General features: G+C 47.0%; 1 protein-coding gene across 3 annotated transcripts in view; it reads right to left on the reverse strand.

Moving 5' to 3' along the window:
• Pcsk6 (proprotein convertase subtilisin/kexin type 6) overlaps positions 1-15,997 on the reverse strand; it is a 192,126-nt gene extending 176,129 nt beyond the window's left edge. For all 3 annotated transcript variants that reach the window (XM_027955269.3, XM_027955265.3, XM_071608670.1), the window contains exon 1: positions 15,701-15,997. In XM_027955269.3, coding sequence (XP_027811070.2) covers positions 15,701-15,997 — 297 coding nt within the window. The remainder of the gene's footprint in view (positions 1-15,700) is intronic.
• Between the last annotated feature and the right edge of the window lie 6,057 nt (positions 15,998-22,054).

Raw genomic sequence — 22,054 nt, forward strand, 5'->3', positions numbered from 1 at the left:
CTACCCTCTTAATAGCATCAGGGTGTTTGCTGAGATCTTAACACTCCCAGAACTTTCCTTTCTTGCCATGCTAGTCTGCACCCTCTCTACCCTGCTTTAGGCCCTGAAGGGTGAGGCCCTCAAGCCCACATGATCTGGGCCAATGGGAGGCACCAGAAGGAAGGTGCACCCTCCACGGCTCCAGGTCCCTCAAGGCTCTGCTAATATTTTGTCCTTATTGCTTCCCACAGGTGGGTCAGCAGCTCCCAACCTCCGCTAGACCCTGGGTGCCTCAAGACCCTTTTTTGGTTCCCTTGCAGCCCATTCCTGACACTCTCCTTGACTGAGTCATGGAAGGTGAGTAGTTTCCCAATAGTTTTCTGATGGGATGCAGATGAAAATACTCAGGATCCATCTGCCCATATGGCACCTCCTTTGCTGCTCCTGTGTCTATATAAAAAATTCTGGTGGACTCTCAGGTCTGGCTCAAATATCCCTGGTTACAAAGCCTTCCCTGAATCCCTTAGGCAGAAACTAACCTGCTCTCCTCTGCTCCCCTAAAGCACATTATGTCCCCATCTCTGTTTCACACCCCTATTCCTCTTCAATGGTGACTGAGTTCTTGTCTGTTGCAGACAGGGATCCTGTCCTGTTTGTCTCTGAATTACACAAAGTAACAAGCCCAGAGCCTTGCAAACAGCACTGCAGATTTTACTTCAAAAAACAATAAGCAAGCAATCAAACCCTCTGAACAAAGTTCAAAGAAAAATGACAGATGGGAAAAATATTTGCAACATACTTAAAAACAAGGGATAAACAGTCATAACATAGAAAGAACACCTACAAATCACTAAAAAACAACTCAATTGAAAAACTGGACAAAGAATACAAATAAGCAATTCAGAGAATAATTAAAATGGCTAATAAATACATGAAGAGATATTTAACTTTAGTAGTCATCAGGAAAAAAGCAAATTAAAACAATATAAGAATTGACAAATATAACAATTGGTTATCTCCACCCAAAATGAATGACCTCCACTCATACACTTCTGAGGACAGTGTCAATTGTCACCACAAACCTGGAAAGCCACGGCTAATGCCTCATACAATGTAACATGTATATATACTTTGATGCAGCAGTCCCCAGCCTTGGGAGCCTGACCATCTCAATCCAAATCCTGGCTCTGGCATTTGCAAGCTGTGTAATCAAGAACAAGTTACTTAACCTCTCCATGCCTTGATTTCCGTATCTGCTCAATGGGGATAATAAAAACACCTATCTTATATGTCTTGTAAGAAACTTAAATGAGCCAATACAAGGAAAGCACTTGGAAAATTACCAGGCACATAATAAGGGCCAGACCAGTGTCTGCAACCATCATTTATTATTATGTCTCGTTTTTGCTATAATACAGCCTATAGAAAATCTCACTCATGTGCCCAGAGAGACATGAACAAGGATGATCACTGTGACACTGTTTATTATATGAAAAATAACTGGAGGCAAATCAAATGAACCGTCTTAGGTAAATGGTATGACAAAATACATATGTGTCCATAAAAATGTCATAAAACTATGTGGAAAGGATAGAGTAGATCTCTATGTACCAGCAAGGAAAGATGTTCAAGATGATTAAGAAAAACTAGGTGCAGAAGAAAGCTAGCTGGATCAAAGTTTTGTAAGAAATGAAGCCTCCAATACTATACATGTGTGTATGTGTGTACATACACATATCCTTAAAGGCACAAAAAAGGACACTCATACACTGAGGTGGGAATGGAAGTTACATCTGCAGGAGGAGAAAATTGAGGAAGGGATGAGAAAAGACCTGGATTTCTCCTCTTTATACAAGTCTAGTTGAACTCTTTAAAATGGGAATGTAGCTGGGTGTGGTGGGTAGAGGAGGTTGAAGCAGGAGGATCACAAGTTCAAAGTCAGCCTTAGCAACATAGTGAGCCCTAAGCAACTTAGTGAGACCATCTCTAAATTACAATAAATAAATAAATAAGGGCTGGGGATGTGGCTCAGTGGTTAAGCACCCCTGGTTTCAATCTCTGGTACCAATAAATTAATTAACTAATTAAATAGGAGAGTATTTATATAGTACATGTGCAATTTTTAAAAATAATTCTCATTAAAATCCTGACTTGAAAAAATACTACCCAATCATAGACCCTCTGCAAGACCAGTGATATAGGATGGGGAGACAGAAAAATGGGAGAAGAGGCTGCTATGACCAGGGGCCCAGGGCACATCATGGGGACGGGGCAGTGGTGCTACAAGGTCCTGACATTCCAAACCAGCAACAGCACTATTCACCTCCCCAAGGCCTCACAAAGAAGCCACTGACCCAAATGTCAGGGAAAGATTAAGCAAGATTTGAGCCAGCCATGCAATGGCACACTGATTAGCCATTAAAAATTATACCACAGGACAGTTGCTGGCTTGGGAGGGTCAAGTTGAAAACTGGGATAATCTCATGTGTATAAGACATTTCTGCATATACAGGTGTAAGTGGATGTCTGTATATGAGCACAAGCATGCATGCTCACACGCACACATGTACTCAAGACAGAATTACAAAAACAACAAAAAGACATGGTCTAAATTTTAACCATGATGATCTCTGGCTGGTGGAATTAGGAATGATTTTGTGTGTGTGTGTGTGTGTGTGTGTGTGTGTTTCCAAAATCTTCCACATACATGTACTCTTTTTGTATTATGAGAAAGATCAAGTAATATAAAACTTCATAACGAGGCTGTGCCATCCTCTGTGCAGTCTTGGGTCCTCATTAGGCCTCTTCTCTCCTCTGGGTTCTGCTTTCTGTCTCTGATTTTCAGTTCCACAGTGGTCCACTCTCCTACTCCTCCCAGGGCGTGAGAAACACAGTGGGCTCTGGTATGCTGGGAGGAGGGGATCCAAGAACATTTCCCTGCCCTTGAGAGTCTTAGAACCAACATCTAGAATGTGGATCGAGGGCTGCGGTGTGGCCCAGTGGTAGAGCACTGGCTATCATGAAAGAGGCCATAGGTCGGAACCTGTAGCATCATGATAAAAAAAAAAAAATGCTGGTCATTCTTCATTCCTGCATAGATGAGCCTTTGAAATGAGCTCCAGGCCAGAGGCTTGAATAAAAGAGAGGATCCTGTTACTGTCACACCAGGAGGACCACACAGGGCACCCTTCCTGCCCGGGCTCCCATTTGCCTGGATTGTACCTCTCTGATGTAGGCAGTTAGAAAACCCCAACTCCAGCCCCCCGACTGGCTCAGGTACCACCTGCAATTTGCAGACACAGGATACTGACACTATCTATGAATTCAAGTTGTCCACACTGACATTTACCAAGCTGACACCTTCTAAACCTTAGTAAGTTATTCAAGTCCTCTGGGCCTAGTTTGCTCATAGGAGTAGTGGGGTTTCAATACTAGAACTTGGGGAATTATCACTGTTTGGTGGACAGTAAGGACTATGTAAGAGCTAAGGTGGCAGTCACACTGGGGATACTGGAGCTCACCAATCTGGATAGCATTCTGATGAAATACAGCTACACCTAGGAATGGAGAGGCTATTTGCTCCAAGGACTTGGCTTCTTCTTTACAGACTAAACTTCACAGAAAAGACTCCCACTAAGGCCCTGGGACAAGTCTATGCCTGCTTTTCTACCCTCTCCTTTACTATCTACATTTCCCCTTCTTGGGCTTCCCCAGTCTGGTTTTCTTGTTGGTTTCCTCTCTTCCTACTCTTCTGCCCACCTAGGAGCAAGGGGCTTACTGCCCATTTATAGAGAACACTAGTCCAGAATTGTGGGTTCTGCCAGATTTGCCAGTTCTGCCCTGGAGCAGTCATGTGGTATAGATGACTAAAGATCTGATTTGCAAAGCCCTGCAAGTGAAGGAGACCCTGAAAGATCACTCAATAAGACCTAGTGCTAGGGAAAATGCTGCCCAATGATAATGTTCCAGGAAATGTCACTGGGTAGGAAAAACTCAAGTGATTTGACTATAAGGAAACATCCAAATGTCTGCCACTCAGAAATCTCCTGGAGCTCAGCAGAAGGGGAGATAATAAAGTCAACATGTTCCCTTTACTCATGCTCTGAGGATCATTTACCTTTGATGAGTAGAATCAAGAAATCACAAGTCCTCATATAAAAATTTCTAGAGTGGCACACGTCTATAATTCAAGCAACTCGAGAGGATGAGGCAGGAGGATTGCAAGTTCAAAGCCAGCCTCACCTATTTAGTGAGGCCCTAAGCAACTTAGTGAAACCTTGTCTCAAAAAATAAAGAGGGCTGGGGATGTGCCTCAGTTGGTTAAGCACCCCTGGGTTCAATCCCTAGTACTCCCTTCTAAAAAAAAAATTTCTAAAGGTGTCTTGTTCACTAAAACTTTTATTCCCGGGAATCATGTTAGGGCCCAAGAAAATCCAGATGAGTAGAGTAAAAACACTGACCACAAGATGCTGTGGTCTAGTGGGGAGACAGATACCCTTGCATTCCAGGGTCTAGTCCTTTCAAGGAGCTCTGGGAGGACACTGCCAGCCCTGCTGAGTAGCAGAAAGGTCAGGAAAGATCACTTTAGCTAATTCTGAAGGAGAGCAGGATTCTCCAGGTAAACTGTATGGGGAATGGGTACCTAGGTTAAAACAATAACAAATAGCAAGCATGAAAGAAAGAAAATGCATACAGGGAGTTTCTAGAACACCAAAGGTCTGGAAGAGCTGTAGAATGTAGTAAAAATGAGGCCTTTGGGGTTGAAGACGGAGCAGGAGGGAGGGACAGCTTGCTCACAAACAGCTGAACGTATTGTGCTCTGCTGAGCAGGAGCTTCTGCTGATTTTAAAGCAGTCAGAGGACAGCATGAGGCTTATGACACTGAAGGACCTTCTTGTGGCAGTGTGGGAAATGGCCCGGAAGGGAGGCAGGGAAAACAGAGTGGCAGTAATCAGGGTGTTACCAGAGTGCAAGAGGGCAGGTCCATTCTGGGCTGTGGTTGTGGGCTAGGGAGAGTGACAGGCCTGGCCTCTGCAGAGAGGGCCCTTATCTGACAAGAGGGCAGCCCCTCCTCCCCTTCCACTGCCCTCCTTCATTCTGCACCTGGAGGAGAGTCTGGTAAAGATTGCTGAGGTGGACTTGGGCCTCTGTGGGCAAGAAGCTGGCTCTTCTTGATCATTTCTCAGAGTTGTCACCAGGATGTTTTCAAACCAAAGGGGGAAAGTTTAGAAATTAAGGTTCCTTGCAAAAACACAAGCACTAACATCAGTCACTGATTTACTTATCTTCATAGTGGAAGCAACCTGGCTGACCACTCTGAGCTTCAGGAGGCTGATCCATTGTGGCTGTTTCTTCCCACTAAGAAGATGGCTTCACCCAACAAGAACTCTGAAAAAGTGATGTCAGCTCCTGGCAGAAACTTAAGAGGCCCCAAGGAGGGTCAAAGAACTGACATTGACAGCCCCTTCCTGGCCCAATTCAGCAAGGGGAACTGTGCACAGCACAGCAGAGCTGCACGTCTGGCCAGGCTGCGGGGCCCTGCGGGGTGCGGCTTGTTTGTGTCCAAGCGGCCAAGGGGGAGACAATGAGACTATTTCTTCCTCTCTGCAGTGCCACCATCTCGACACTGAGGGCATTGATGGGCTGGTTACCATGGTCACCCAAGGCTGCCAATCCCATCCCACAGAGCATGAGGCTCCCGACAGCTGATGGCTATTCATCCTCGTTTCTCGCAGGACTGGACAGGGGACTTATGCCTGCCACTGGGGCTTCAAAATTCTCAAATAGCAGAGTCATGATGACATCAGGAAGACCCATGATCGGACAGGATGACAGGAGTCATCTATCCTAAAAGCATATATAGTAGGCTCCGGAACAGTGCCAGGGTCCATGGGATTACTGGCTCTGCGTGCAGCTGACCTGACCCAGAATTAAAGGAGGTGTCACAGGTACACCCACCAGGAGGGATCAGTCACTGAATGACTTCAAAAAACAAGGAATTAAGATTAAAAGGCAGTGGTAGAGTTGTTTCAGTAATTAACCTGCAAGAGCAGGAGCTTGACCATGCTTCTTCACAAAGATCACCAAGGGAGAGTATACAACAAACACTAGCTTAATAAATGCATGCATGTCCCGTGGCCACAGACTGCCCTGGTGTAACTTCGCAGCCATCATGGAGGTGGCAGAATTGGAATTGATCATAGTGAGCAGCCAGAGGACCAACTTTGGACTGACTCACCCAGGAAGCCCAAAGTCCAATGGCAGAACAGACAAGCCAGCAGGCCATAAATAAAAGGGTGACAGGGGCTGGGGAGCTCAGAAGGGCACATCCACTAGGCTGGGGAAATCAAGGGAGGCCCACTGATGGATCTGATGATGGCACTGAGCCAGGAAGGAGGGATAACCAGGTGGATGGGGAAAAACCCCACTGGGCAGAAAGAACAGAATAAGAAAGCCTAAAAGGAAGCAAGAGCACGAAGAACAGGGTTCAGCAGAGTTGGGGCTGGGACTGGGGTAGAAAGATTGGGGTACAGCAAGAGGCCCGGAAGCAATGCAGGCAGGTGGGAGGCAAGAGGACTATTAGGGTTTAGATTGGCATCCCCTAAAAGCTCATTTGTGAGACGATGCAAGAAGATTTGGAGGAAAAATGATTGGGGCATAGCCTTAACCTAATAAGTAATTCATACCTAATGGGATTAACTGGTAACTGGAGGCAGGTGGGGTATAGCTGGAAGAGGTAGAATTGGGGCATGGCTTTGGGATGTATATTTGTATCTGACCAGTAGAGTCTCTCTCTCTGCTTTCCAATCACCATGTGAGCTGCTTCCCTCTGCTACACTCTTCCACCATGAGGTTCTGCCTCACTTCAAGCCCTGAGGAATGGAGCTGGCCTTTTATAGACTAGGACCTCTGAAACCATGAGCCCTCAAATAAACATTTCCTCCCCTAAAATTGTTCTGGTGAGGTCCATTAGTCACAGCAATGAAATAGGTAAGACAAGGACCCAGCCTGCACTGGACAGCGGCACAGAGAAGCAGGGGACCCAAGAACCAGGAGAATGATAGATAAGACAGGTTTAATCATAGGCCAGATGGGATGACTGGAGCAGGTGGAGGTAATGATGGATTCCAGGCCTCTGTCTCAAGCACCAGGTCAGGGGATCCCTCTCTGGAGACAGGGACCCACACAGAAGGAGGTTTGCAGTAAAGGGCAATCAGTGTGGTTGATAATGTGTGTTTTCAGTAACTGAGTGTGACATCATTCTAGGAGGACCAGATGGGTTGAGTTTATGTTTTCTTTCTTTCTTTTTTTTTTTTGGGGGGGGGGGGCGGGGGTTGGCAAACAATGAGAAAGGTGTTTATTTTCCTGAGTTACAGCTTGTTCAATACATAGAACATTCTGAATACCAAGAGCTTTTTAAAGTATCTAATGGTGTCACATTTTGTTAGAATCTGTACAAAGATAGTGTTAGAAAAAAAAAAAATCACGAATTAACAGTTAATGGGTACTAATGCAGAACAATGGTCCATGCAGTTACCCTGCTATATTCAATTCTTTCAGTTTGTTTCCTGAAGTATTTAATAACTTCAGAAGCATGTGCCACTTTTACAAAGATAAGGAAAGGTTTAAATGTTTCTTCTTTTACTCTCAATAGTCAGTAAAGTTAGTGAGGAAAAGGTAGCGAGGAAAAATGCAAGGGCACTCACTCTCCCACCAATGGCACTATTTAAGCTGCCAATGCATTAACCCAAGTCATCAACTAATGTCTACATGAAAAGATTTTTCCCAATTTGGGAATGAAGGAGTTAACTTGAAAAATATTAAGGGACAACTGAGGCCCTTAAGAAAACTATTTTCTTACATGAGTTTATGTTTTCTATGTAATTGGAGAGATGTACGTTTCAGTGCTGATAAGAAGCCAGACAGAATAATGCTAGCATAACGTGCAGCACTGTGTGTGTATGTGTGTGTGTGTGTGTGTGCACCTGTGCATGTGTGTGCCAGGTGGAAGGAAGAAGAAAGACTGGCTGATAGGGTCCATTTGTCATTCATTTGTTCATTCCAGTAGGAGCTGAAAGGCTTCCAGTTGTTGGATGGCTGGCCCTTCACTCAGAAGCAGGAGAAAGACCCATCTGTCAAAGGTGATGAAGGTAGAAGACAAGTTGGAGGGTGCGGGTTTGGAGCCTATCAGTCACCAGCTTGTCAGAACCCAGTTGGACCTAAGGCCTCATTACCATTAAATAGTCTGGTGACACCTCCCTGCAGGGTTGGTACAGGCTCCCTGAGTAAGAGCACTTACGTGAGAAACGTCAGCTGGGCAAGCACACGTCTGGGCTTCTGGTCAGTGCCAAGGCCAGACACAGATCCTGTGAGCCAGGAGTGACACAGGGACTGAGGATAAGTACTCAGAAGCACATTATGTGCAGGGTACTTGAAGGAGGAGGGGAGAGGCATCTGCAGCCTGGACTGGACTGGAGAGGATTCATGGAATTACTTTTTGGATGGAAAAATCTATGTGGAAAAGAGCTCAGGATGTTCCCAGGATGGCAGGGAGTTGGTGGACACTGGAGAACAGAGTCTTGTCAGCCTTATGGACCTGTGGCCACTCAAACTGCAAGGGCAGAAAGGGGTCTTGATGAGTCCAGTCTCACTGACCCTGTGAACAGCTCAGTATTTCAGATTTGCTCCCTTGGTTTTTACCTAGAGAAACTCAACCCCTTTCCAAGGACCAGTCAGCTGGAACATGTGCTCAGGCTTAATTCTGGGTCTGCCTTTGGACAAACACTGCCTTCTGGGGCCTTCCTAGCTCCACATACTACACCTAGTTCAGCTTTCATTACCACTCTCCACCCTAGTCCCAATGACTCAGGAGGGCAGTCCACTCAATTAAATCCTGTCTGCTTAAATATGTGACCAACTGAGTAAAAATGCCAAATGAGAGGGTATGACACAAGCAGCTTCAAAATCATAATCTTGTCTGTGTCCCCCAGTTCACACCCAGGACCTCTCCCAGGCCAGCCATGCACATGGCTCTTGGCTCAGAGCACATAACACCAAGAACATTCAAGAATTAGTCACAGGTGACTGCTATTCTGGGCTTCCCCTTGTCCCTATCAAGCCCCTGACACTCTCGCTGGAACACATTCTGGACATTATTCTAACACCTGGTTAAGGCCTCAGCTGGTTTTTCATTGTGAGAACAAGCTGTCCGCATCATGACAATTTTCCTCCGCTGACAAATGAATTCCACAGGTCCACCTGAAATTCTGGGCCAGGTACAAACTGCTCAGCAGCTATTTTAAGAAAACTATTTAAGGCAAGTTCAAAATCATTTAAGGCTCTTAGATCTTTTAGGGCCCTGGCAGCCAGCCTGCCTTTTTATGTTCAGACACAGAACCAACAAATTAGCTCAATACCCCGGGCAAAGCAAAAATCCAAGGGGAAGTAGGGTGTCTAAGTGTCACCCTTCAGATAAGCATCACTTCCCAAAGTTGCAGATGCTGAGTGCTGTGATTCAGGGTGTAGAGAGTATCTTGCTCTCTTTACATAAACAACTTAACTTTTCTCAGAGTCATCAATGTCAAAGGCAACTATGCACATGGGTTGGAATGACACCCCTCCCCCCAGCCAAGAGATGAGTCAAAAGAGAAGGGAATCTGATAGAAGGGAAGGACAAGAGCTGGGAGCCACGGTTCCTGGGTCCTGGGTGCAGCTCTGTCCAAAAAGCCACATGATCTGCAGCCAGGCGTTCTGTTTCTCCAGGTCACCATTCCTTGATAAGCAGATCAGCCCAGGCTGAGAGGCCGAAAGCAGGGAATGCTCAATCTGGGTCCAAAGGCACCTGTGCATCTACAGATGTGATTCAAGTGGTCCAGGAACACCATGGCATATATGTATAATGTACATTTTTTTACACTTTCGACATTTTATTTGTATATAGGTGTGTATGTGTGTAATGTACATGTCAATACATGTATGTGTACATATATAAGCATGTGTGTATGCACATGTATTAATTCTCATATGTAATGTTTTCTGATATGAAGAAAGTATAGAATGTCTAAATGCAATTTTGTATATGCATATTTGCATGCACTGTACCTTAATATTCATAGGGGACTGGCTCCAGGATTCCCTCAGATAACAAAATCCACAGATGTTCAAATCCTTTATATAAAATGATATAGTAATTGCTACACACATCCTTGTACATACTTTAAAACCATCTCTAGAGGACATATAATCCCAAAATAATGTAAATGCTATGCAAGTAGTTGTTATACCTTATTGCATAGGAAACAAAGATAAGACAAAAAGTCTGTACATCTTTAGTTCAGATGCATTTTTCCCCCCCATACACTTTCAATCCAGGGTTGGTTAAGGCCAGGAACAAGAAACCCAAGGACATGGAGGGAATGCACGTGTATATCATGAATGAGAACAATGCAGGTCAATTTTGACATCTTTTCCCCCAGCTTCTTTTCCCTCTTTCTTTTCTCAGAGGCTACTACCAACTACAAGTTGATGGGTATCCTTGCAACCCATGCTTCTAAACTTTTACTACATCTGTTAGCATCCATAAATATTACACTATTGTTTTGTGGATTTTTTAAAGTTTGCATAAATACCATTACATAGTACATCTGCAACTTCCTTTTTTAACTCAACATTCTTTCTGAAATTTATCCATGTAGATATATGTGGGAGACAAACCTCGCGAGTGACTGAGTTAACTCCCCTGCTGAGCGATGTGGCATCAGGCACCCATGCTGCTAGACTGCCCCGCTCTTCTAGTGTTCCAGTGACTGTGTCTTTATGCCTGGGCGTGACTTCCTACAGCCCCATGGGTGGAGCTATGCTCACCTGTTCTTTGTAATATAACCCTTTGCCCTGTTTAGGATAGAATGTTTCATGGAAGTGCCTTGTGTGTGTCCCCTTCTCTTACTGTGCCCTTGTGTGTGGCCTACCTACATGTCAGTCAATCTGCTGACAGTGGACATCATGAAGATAGACTCAGTCCCCTGAAACCTGACCCCTTGCCTCATTGAATAGCTTCTCCCCAATAAAAGGGGTCAGCCGGTGCGCTCTCTCTCTCTCTCTTCCTGCGGACCCTTAAGATCAGAGGAGCCGTCACAGTGACCCCAAAGAAAAAGGTATTTGTATCTCTTTGTGGTTATTTCGTGCAGCCCAATTAGCCCAGTTCACCTGGAATGACCCCTGAGCCTTTTAGTCGTGAACAGAAACCCGACAGATATATATCTTGGTTTATTCATCTATAACCACTGTATAGTGTTCCATGGTGTGACTTTTATTTCTCCATTCTTCGGCTGGTGTGTATTTAGGTTGTTTTTCTCTTCTTAAGAAATTCCTGAAAGCACATTCCTATATCAGGCTCCCTATGCATGTGTGCAAGAGTCTGTCCAGTATGAGCTTAGATGAGGACTTACAGGCACAATGCAGCCTTGCCATAGAAGCCAAAATGCTCTCCTCAGTACTTATACTAATTCCACCAGCAGCAACTGAAAGTTCTCGTTGCTCTACATTCTTGCCAACTCTTGATGCTAATGCCTTTACATGTTTGCCAATCTGATAGATGTGAAATAGTATCTCGTTATTGCCTTAAGCTGTTGTGCTGCCGTAACTCCCAGTGAGGCTGAGCATCTTTTCTGCTTATTGGCCATTTGGATCACCTCTTTTGAATTCTCTCTTCTTATACTTCCACACTTTACCTGACATTTCTCTTTTCCACACTGACTTATAATTTTTAAAATACCTTATGCACTAATTGGTTTGTTATAATACTTTTCCTGGTCTATGACTGGTTTTTAATTGTTAGGATGTCCTTATTTATATAGAATTTTTATTTTAATGTATCAATCCCTTCCTTTTTGTATTAGCTTCTTTCAGGCCTTTTAACACTATCTGGAATTTACTGTTGTGGAGTGTGAGGTGAGAATCCAATTGTTTCTCCATGTGGAGAGTTGGTTCTCCCAGCACCATTAAATAAGTGGTCCATGTTTTCCCATCCCTTTGTAATACTTCTGCTCACATATACAGGTTCCCCTACATGCTTGGTTGAGTCCATTCCACTAAGGGGCTGGACAATCACTGGGCCAGTGCTGAACTGCTAGGATTGCCAGAGCTTCCCTTCTTGCTCTTCTTTCTCATACTTGTTTGAGATACTCTTAGACCTCATGTTTCCATATGAATTCTAAAGTTCCTCGGTGGATTTCATATTCCACATGTAATCCAGTTGGGTCTTAAACAGAATTACACTGAATTAACAGATTAATTTAGGAGTAACTATGATATTTAATCCTTCCATACATGAACATAATGCATCTCTTTTTTTACCCTTAATCTTTCCTTTAAATGTTTTGTAATTTTCAGGGGCTGGGAATGTAGCTGAGTGGTAGAGTGCATGCCTTGCATGCACAAGGCTCTGGGTTCTATCACTAGCAACATTAAAGCTTAAAGATTTCTTTTTTAATTAAGATTTCTCCATAAGTCTCCTTTTATTTTAGATTTATTCATAAGTATCTTATAGCTTTTATACTAAAATTAATTACAATTTGTTTTATCTTCTCAGATAAAAGTTGCTGTTATACAGGTAGCTCGTGTTGATCTAGCAGCACACTCAACTTTCCTTTTAGTTCTAATAGTTAATCTTTATATTTCTTTGGATTATCCAAGTAGTTTAGTTATGTGATCTGTCAATAATGACATTTGACTCTTCCAAATTTTTATTCCTGTTTTTTTTTCCTCCCCACCCTATTTTTTGGCATTATATGGAATGTTGGCTAGAGGGGGCAAAGAGTAGCTAGCTTGCCTTATTTCTGAGTGATGCATATTTTTTAATATTTATTTTTTAGTTGCGGTTGGACTTCATACTTTTATTTTATTTATTTTTTATGTGGTGCTAAAGGATAGAACCCAGGGCCTCTCACATGCTAGGCCAGCTCTCTACCACTGAGCCACAACCCCAGCTCCACGATGCATTTTTTAATGGGAAAGATCCAGAGACTGTATCAGACTCTGAAAAAGATCTATGATTCAAAAAAAAAGTGAATAACCACTGGTCTAAATTACCTTTGGACCATGTTAGATAAACTGAGTCAGATTATCAGTTGTGTAAAATAGTCAAGCAAGAACTCAGAGCACAGCCACAATGATAGAGGGGAAACCAGTGCTGTGATTCAGGCAGGTACAGAGCATAATGCTAATTGCTCATCAAGGATTTGGAAAGTCACACAAAGGAGATCTCAGACCAAAGAATACAGCAAGAGAAAAAAGAGCAGGGAGTGCAATTGTCAGAGGTGACACAGGCTTACCATGTGAACACAAACAGCTTCCCTCCCTTGCTTTACCCCCATTTACTCATCTATAAATCAAAGGTAATAACATCTACATCTTATTTATGAGTCACAAATTCTCCTGGTTGAAAAAAGGCAATAAGCTTTTTAAAGAGTTCTCATTGAGTGGGTAGAGGTTGGAAAGCTCCAGGCCTTTTCCACATTAGCAGTGCACTTAGAGGTGGGGACAGAAAGCCAGTTTGGGAATAAAGAGTAATAGGCCTCCCTTGAGTAATCATGCCCAGGCCTTTGAGACAGTTCCTATCTCCAACAAAGTAATCTTTCAGTTTGTGAATGTCCCAGTGACCCCACCAACACCATGCCTGCCTACCAAGCTGAGTGACCAGACTGTAAGAGTCCACCTTGACTGCACTGAGCAGAGCTGGGGAAACCCTCAGAGACACCTTGGAATGTTCTGAGTACAGGGTTACATGCAGGGGGGGACCCTTCTCACCCACAGGCAAAATCAAGAGAGCAGACTTTATGAGAAAGCAACTTAATCTAACAGTTGATTCCAAGGCCTTGCATGATCAGGGAGGGGCTGGACAGTTTTATTTCTGGGGACAGAAATTTCAAGGGAGGGTTGACTGCACCTCTCTTCCTGTCTCTTGCAATATCCAAGAAGTTATAGTTCAACTTCAGCTCCCCTCTTCTCTTTTAATTATGGGAACCCAAAATCCAAGCACTTTGTAATTTACCATGCAGTTTAAGAGTCACTTGTAGCTGAAGACAAATTGCTAGGCCACCTGGGCAGAGCAGCAGAGTGTGGCAGGAGCACCCAGAGCCCTTAAGCAAACAGGAGGAGTGCCTTCTACAGCCTGGACAATCAGCCAGGGAGATGTGAAAGCTATAGAAAGAAACAGACAGTGCTACCCAAAGCAAAATCTTACATCACAGGCTATTTGAGGAGACCTGAGGGGCCAAAAAAAAAATTTTTTTTAAAGACATACAAAAGATGTGAGTATGTTTTTTCAGATAAAACTCTGAACCACCTTGTGAAGTTAACTTGAAAAGGCAGAATCTACCCTTCCAAGAGGTCTTATACTCCACACTAGCAGTATCAACACCCAACTTGGGATGAGGGAGAAATGTTAGATCAGGGTTGCACCACACTTTGCTGGTTTCTGTCATGGTTAATGATGAAACTAAATTTAACACCGCCTGGCACCAAGTTGGAGTTATGAGGCAGTGCTTCCTTGTCACTTCACTTGCTCATCTTGAGTGTGTAGTTCCTATATTTGTTAACTGCACTGAGCGGTCCCCTGGTGGGACTGCACACTTCAGCCTGCTGAGGTCCTCCACGGGCCATAAATTCGGATCAGCCCACTCCATCAGCCTTTTGTGGGGTTACAACAGTAAAAAGGGGGACTGCCTTGAGAGTCCTGAGGAGCTATGCAGCCTTCCTGCCCAAGGCTCAGCCTTTCTTACTAAATGAAGATAGGGATAGCTTGAGGCTGAGGGCAGGGGTGCTTCTGCCTCTCTGAACAACGTTACTTCCAAACACTGGGTCTTCCAAACAACATTGGTTAGTTCCAGTACCTGCATTCAGTGTGCACTGTCACCATCCCTAAGCGTATGCTCAAGTCAGGGAAATGACTTCCCTAAGGTCACACAGCTAGAATGCAGGCAGATAGCAAAAACAAAACAACCCTCTGGGCTTAGAAAGGTTTGACCCGCAGCCCCCAGCCCCGCCTCCAACCCCCGGGCTATGCTACTGGGTCTTACACTGCCCGGGAAATCTTCCTGAAAGAGACTTGGCTCCCGCGCAGGTACCAGGACACCCTGCCTCCCAGAGCTTGCGGATACAGGGAAAGCGAGTCCCCGAGGGACGCCCGGCCACGCGCATGACACCTACTGAGCGACTGGCCTCCGGAGCGCGAGCACCAGGCCCAGAGTCCCGCGCCGCCCGTCGAGGGCAGGAGGTCCGAGCGGAGGAACTGGGACTGGAAGGCCATAAAGGGCTGGCTGGGTGGGCAATGAAGACAGCGCGGGTGAGCAGAGTGCGACGCTCCAGAGAGCTCCCTAGTGCTGCTCTGACGGGCAGGTGTCCGTGCCGGGCCCGCTTCCGAGGCGACACTCCCGAGCGCCAGAGCTGGGCGGCACTGCCAGGGAACCCGCGTCCAGCTCTGCCGGATTGCACGGGCAGCTTACCCGAGCCACCTGGTCCTCTCCGCAGGGTGTCCCACGCGCCGCACTCCCGGGCGACTCCCGGCGGGACGCCCCCACCACCCTCCCAAACAAGCCGGCCAAGCCGTCCCGGACGCCTTCCCACGCGGCGCCACGGGCCGGGCAGGCGACAGAGGCGCCCCTTCGCGCGTGCCCGCCGGCCGCCGGGAAAGTTTTCGACGCGCTGGGCTGGCCGCACTCACCTGGCCCAAGTTGAGGTAGCCGTGCGCGGCGGCCACGCGGTCCGCGGCGGCCGGGCCGCCCAGCACTTGCACTGCCCAGTGGTTGGTGTAGACGGGACGCGGCGGCGGCGGCGCGGAGCAGGCGGCGGGCAGCGCGAGCAGCAGCAGCCAGCGCCAGGGGCGCAGTGCGAGCGGCCGGAGCCCTGGTCCGTCGGCTCTCCTTGCGCCCCCTGCGCCCCCTGCGCCCGCGGCGGCGGCGGTGGCGGTGGCCCTGGGCGGCGGCCGGGGCCCGGGCGCAGGCGGCGCGCGCGGAGGCATGGCAGCGGCAGGCTCGCGCGGCGCCCGAGCGGCGAGTGCGCCGGGGGGTGGGGTGCCGCCTTTTAAAGCCGCTCCGCGCCGGGGAAGCGCCGCCGCCGCCGCCGCCGCCGCGGGCGGGAGCGAGGGAGGAGGAGGCGGCCGCGGCGCGTTCCCGCCCGCGCGGCCCGGTGGCGCCCCTGGGCCCTCGCTCGTTCGGCCGGGCGCCGGAGCCTGCGTCCAGTCCCGGGGCTGGGCGCAGAGGAGGCCCGAAACGCCCCCCACCGGGGGAACTTCTCCGCAGACTTTTGGGGCTCTAAGCACACAGGTCTGCCCTGAGCGGAAGCCTTGTCCCCGCGAGTTCTGCTGCGAGCCAGTAAGGTCTTTGGGACATCTCAGGTGAGTTCCCCATTCCCCAAGGAGTTTCCGCTGATGCCTTCCCAGGGATCGCGTACCGGGAGGCAGAACTCACCTGGCTGTGGTTCCCCTAGGCCAGGCAGCCTTGCCCACCTGACCACCGGAGAGTGGGCTTGCCTGCCGGTGTGCAGGATCCTACGAAAAAGGCTTCCCCGAAAGCACTGAGGTGTCCCAGGACCCGGCCTGATTGAAGGGGCACATTGAATTGGGCAAAGGCATAGGCCTATTAGCTGCATTCAACTAGTTTATAGAACTCACCTAGAGAGGCAGACTGTTCTGATGAATCTCCAGACTGACCAGGGAGCATCTGTGTGATCTTGGGCAAGTTATTGTCCTTGATGAGTAGGCACTCCATCTGCAAAATAGTGGTAACTGTGGTTTCTACTCCATATGGCTGTTTTGAGGATGGCATCGGCTCTTGCCATGCAATCAGCTGTGATAAATATTTGCTTTGTATGAGCCCAGGGCCTGCCACCACGTGGAAGGTAGTCCCTAGATTGTGTATACTCTTAAAAAGCACCCATTGAGCTGGGACTAGTCAGTGAGAAAGTGAGTTGAATCATCCTCAACCTCCTGCCTGGAGCAGCCTGATATCCAGTAGGTAATTATTTGGAGAACCCTGGAGAATTATGGAAGTGTTCACACTAAGAACAAGTAATGATGAGAGGTGAGGATGGCTGCAAGATCTCTTATTCCTCCCAGGACCTGTTGGTCCCAACTGACTCCACACAGAATGCAAACCTTCAGCCTGATTAATACAGGAGGGGAAACAAAACAAAATCAAAAAAGGTAGAGAAGGCCTTGAGGTGGGAAAGAAACTGCTTATCTAATGCTCAGATTCCAGGAGCAGTCTCTTTGGTTATAGTGCTATGCATAATTCACTTGCTTGAGTCTGTGGCTTGGCAGGTAGAGGTGGTGTACCAGGGGCAAGAGAGGGTAGGGAGAGGGCAGGATCTGTAGAGATGGCTACCTGAGGGCCTTTCCAGTCTCCCTTTTAGGAGTCCTTGGGTTTCATAACCCACATGATTCATCCTTTCTGCAGGCATGAGTCACTCTAATGGAGGTGGGAGAACAGGAGGCGTGGTGGGAGGCCCAACCCGGACAAGCCATATTCACGTTCACAAGGGCCCCTTGGAACCTGAGGATCTATGTCCCACGCCATTGGCCTTCCCTTTTTTTGCACCAGATATACTTTCTCTCCCCTGACCAAGATGGGGCAGTTCCCTGGGAAATCACTCCAGAGCTGCCCACACTGCAGAATACAGGTCCCTTGTGTCACAGCCTGGTTGCTCACTGAACACTGCCCATGGGAAAGACCCAAGGCCCTAACACAAACTGGCTAGTGCTAGAGGAGAAGGCCACACCTGTTGGGCAGAAACAATATTCAGGGGCTAGGGTTGTCGATTAATGGCAAAGCATTTGCGTAGCAAGCGTGAGGTGCTGGGTTCAATCTTCTGCACCACATAAAAAATAAATAAATCAAATAAAGGTATTGTGTCTATCTACAAAGAAAAAAAGAAACAATACTCAGAACCCTTAGCTTGGCCTATCTTTACCCAGTGTTCCCCTGACTGCCCAGTCTCTGGCCCACAGAGAAGGGACACTGGACTGAGTCAGAGGTGGAATTAGAATCCTTTCTCTGTCAGCAAACCCTCCTGGTGATATGTGTCACTATAGCCCTTATTGTTCAGCCTGTCTCTTGGACTTATTCCACTCCCATGTTGTACTTCTTCAAGTGTGTGGTCTGCTTCAAGATATTGCACACTGTGCATAATCTAAGTGATTATGAAGCAACTCATGTCTCTCAAGAGAGTACCCCCATGAGAACAGTGATTTTGACAGGATGAGATAAGAGTTTTTCCATAATAATTTGGTAGATTAAGGGATTCAGCCTACTGAACTGAGGAGACTAAAATGCATCTGAAATTTTTATTTGTAGGGATCTGAATTTATTTTATCAACAAGTCTGGTCCTTTGGGGGCTAAACTTTCCATTTGTCATGGAAGTACCTGGGCCATAGCTTGGCTCCAAAATTGTAAGAAGACCAGCTTCCCAAAATGAACATCCTAAATCAAATCACCTCCTCTGAGTTTCCTATTGATTTATACAGTGACAGGATTAACTCAATCATAGGTGAACCAACCCTTTGCATTGTGATAAGATCTGTAATAAAACTTGGCTCCTCTTCCTGCAGGGAGGGGATTTATTACTCACTTGAGCTCCCGCTCTCCAGATGGCCCTGGCCACCCTGCTCAGTTCTGGGGCCAGGGGAGCCTACTGTTTTCCTGGATTAAGGTCAGCCAGACTGAGAAGGGACAGACATGGACCAGAAAGGTGACTGGAGCCTAGCTGTATCTCAGAAGTTAGAAAATGTTAATAGAGAGATGTGATACTTATACAGCATCTTTCCAAACCAGAAGGTAGGAGTCTTCACCAGGAGTATTAAAACTGTGTTCTCGTGCCCATGGCTGACCTTTTACAGAAATTACAGGATTGCCCTGCCTGGATCCAGCATCACCCATTCAGCCAAGACCAGTGGAGAGCAGAAGAATCAAATTCTGTTCCAAAACACCTTGTGGGGGTGTTTTGGAACAGAATTTGATTCAGAATTACCTCCACTTAGGCAATAGACAGTTGACTGACATATTGCAGTTTGGAGAATGTGCTAGGTTCAGCGGCCAGGGTGGTATTTCTCGAAGAGTGTCTGATAGGCATCCACCTTTAGGATATCAGAGAAGAGCATGCATTCAAAACCCAGCTTCACCATGCTCCTTACTTGTGTTCAACCTCAGGTGAGTTAAGCACTTCTGTGTCCTCTGCTATAAATGGCAGTGATGTTGCTGTCCCTGTGCAGGGGCACTGTGAGGATAATAGGAGCTGACTGACCCAGAACTAACCCAGAACTTGGTGCCAGCAAACACTTCAGAAATGGGAGCAACAGTGACCACTGCCCCAGCTGAGCACCTGGAACTCCCCAGTGGGATGGAGTGGTTGGGGCTATGTGCTGTGTCTTTCTGCATTGCTCACAGGCGTCTCTGTATACTGACCTCCATCCATGCTAAATCTCTCCACCTTTAACGTCCTGAAGTCCAGAACATCTTTTAATTGGTGTTTTGCATTCACTGCTGATTGGGATTCAAATTGAGTTCTCCAGGGAGGGTTTGTGTTTGCTTCTGCCAGTGATGCGGTGGCACCAGCTTTTGGGACTCCTTGAGGACCACTTGTATATTGAGACCTCAGGCTGAGAACCAGCTTCGGGTTCCAGTGATAGTGCAGGGATTTTCTCCCTAATTCTCTCCTCCTCCACCAGGGTGAAGGAGGAGGCCAGACCGTTCCTTGTCATTTCTTTCTTTATAGTGGGTTTATTTCTCATTTTCTTCTATACTGAGAGTGTAGCTTTTCATTGTCCCAGCTTTATTGAGGGGTCTCCTGTGACACTTCCCATTCTTAGACATTTTTTTTTTCTTTCTTAGTGATGCATTAAATAATGATGTACTTTCCAATCAAGAGTATCTCAAATTTGATGTCATAGTATCAATGCCTTCAAAACATATCACAATAAAGATAACTATTGAACTCTCTCAAATGTATTTGCCTTTTTAATTTTAACCCCTTGTGGCATCTATTAACATCCTACAGAAAAGATACAAGGACTACCCCGAACTCTCTTCGGGGAGTAGATGTGACCATCCGGGTGGGGTGCAGATGGCATGGAGCAGCTTTCACCCCACTCTCTGCCTCTCTGGTTAGAGTCTCCCTTTATATTTAGATCCTAAGAAAATTGTCTTAAGAAAGAGGCTGTAAAAACTGCTTTTTCCTGTGAAACAGTTATCCTGGATCTAGCAATCATGTTTCTCAGCATTCTTTTCATAAACTCCCATGTAGAAACTTAGTGTCAAACAGGGAATTTAGGAGCAAAACGCTGAAACTCCCTGAGGAGCTCTTCCTCATTAAGAATGAGAGCTTTTCAATTTATCTGATTTCCTTTTTTGCCTTGACTTCCAGGATGCTCTGGGCCACAGATGACAGAAAAGCACAACTGTTTATTTCCTCCCTCTTGTAACAGCTGAGATGCCTTTGGTCACAAAATACTAGAATGCCCAACTAAAAGGAACACAAACAACAAATACAATTCATTGTTCCACAAACAGGAATCTGGTGGTAGGTGGCTCTAGAGTTGTTAATTCAGCAGTTCCAGAGATCCCAGGACTCAAGATGGCTCTTATTCACTTTGCCAAGCTTTCTCCTTCGGTTCCTAGATGACCTCTGCAAATTAAAGCATCATGTCCTCTCTAGACAGCCCCAAAGGAAGAAAGGGAGGAAGCGGCTGCTCGGACCTTCCCCACTTCCCCCTATCTCTTGAACGTCTCTCGTCTCCCTAGCAAAGAGACACCCAGAACCCCCAACCATTTCCTCTCAGGCTCCACTGACCAAAACTGGGTCCTAGATCCTCGCTCTGCAGCCAAGTAATGATTGACAGTGGGCACAGGGTTACCCAGGTTGCTTCGGATCCGTTTTGCTTTTTCCCTGGGGAAACATTCCCCTGAGCACGTTTGCTGCCCCCAATGGCACAAACCGAGTATTCTGTTAGCAGGAGGCAGCTCCAGGCAGGCTGCTGGGGGTTCCCAGTGGGTCTGCCGCCTCCCTTTCTCTGCTTCCGTTGTATCACTTTCATATAGATCCTGATAGGCACACCGCAGACTTCCATCAAATATTTACTGAAAGAAAGGAAGGGAGAGAAGAGGGCAGTATGGGGGTGCAGAAGAACAAAGGAAGGGGGTGATAAAAAAGGGGGGGAGAGGAGGAAGTCTCAAGTATTGTTTGGAATGGATACATTCAATAATCAACAACAACAACACAAACCAGCCTCAAGCAGCTGCCGCTCTGACCGTCCCCACTTCCCCCAGCCTCCTGCCAAGCTGAGCCAGGATTCCGGTTGCACTTCACTCCAGCCCAGCAGTAGAAGACGCCTCTCTCTCCAGTGAGAAGACATCCAGCGACTTCAGGATGGGTTTTGAGTTTGTCGTCTTAAGTGCTTTTCTCTAAGGGAGAATCATTTAGAACTTGAGCTCCCTCCCTAGTCGGGGCAAGTGGGGTGAGGCAGAAGAAGAGGCTGGGAGTGGGGGATTCACAGTCAGAAGCAGGAGCCAGAAACACTCCTTCCTACAAAAGAATGGTTTTGACAAGCTGGATGGACAGCCAAGGGGAAGAGCTCATCGCAGAGGAACTGCCAAGATGCAGCGTAAAGGACGTGGCTGGGCGGGTGGGCTTGGGCAGCCCCTGCTCCAGGGCTAGTTCCTGCAGATCCCGTAGCGCCCCTCTCTCCCTTCGGAGACAAAGGCCAGAAGGCCTGAGCACCTCGTGCTTCATCTCCTGCCCTGTCTCCCTCCAAAGCTGCCCTTGCCTTGGTGACCCTGGTCCTCACCTGACTTCCAGCACCCTTCTCTGCCCTGTCCCCACTCTCCCGGTTCTCCTCCTACCTCAGCTGCCACCCCTCCTCAGGTCCATGGCTGTCCCTGGCTGCCCCAAGCCCCAGTTCTCGGGCTTCTCTTTCCTCTTGACCTTGCTCTACTGATGACCTCAGCTGTTCTCAGGGAGAACACGAACCTGTTACGTGTGGGTGGCTCCCAGGTGCTTCATGGTTCAGATCTCACTCCGGAACTC

This window comes from Marmota flaviventris, chromosome 2 (assembly GCF_047511675.1).
Source record: "Marmota flaviventris isolate mMarFla1 chromosome 2, mMarFla1.hap1, whole genome shotgun sequence".
NCBI lineage: Eukaryota > Metazoa > Chordata > Mammalia > Rodentia > Sciuridae > Marmota > Marmota flaviventris.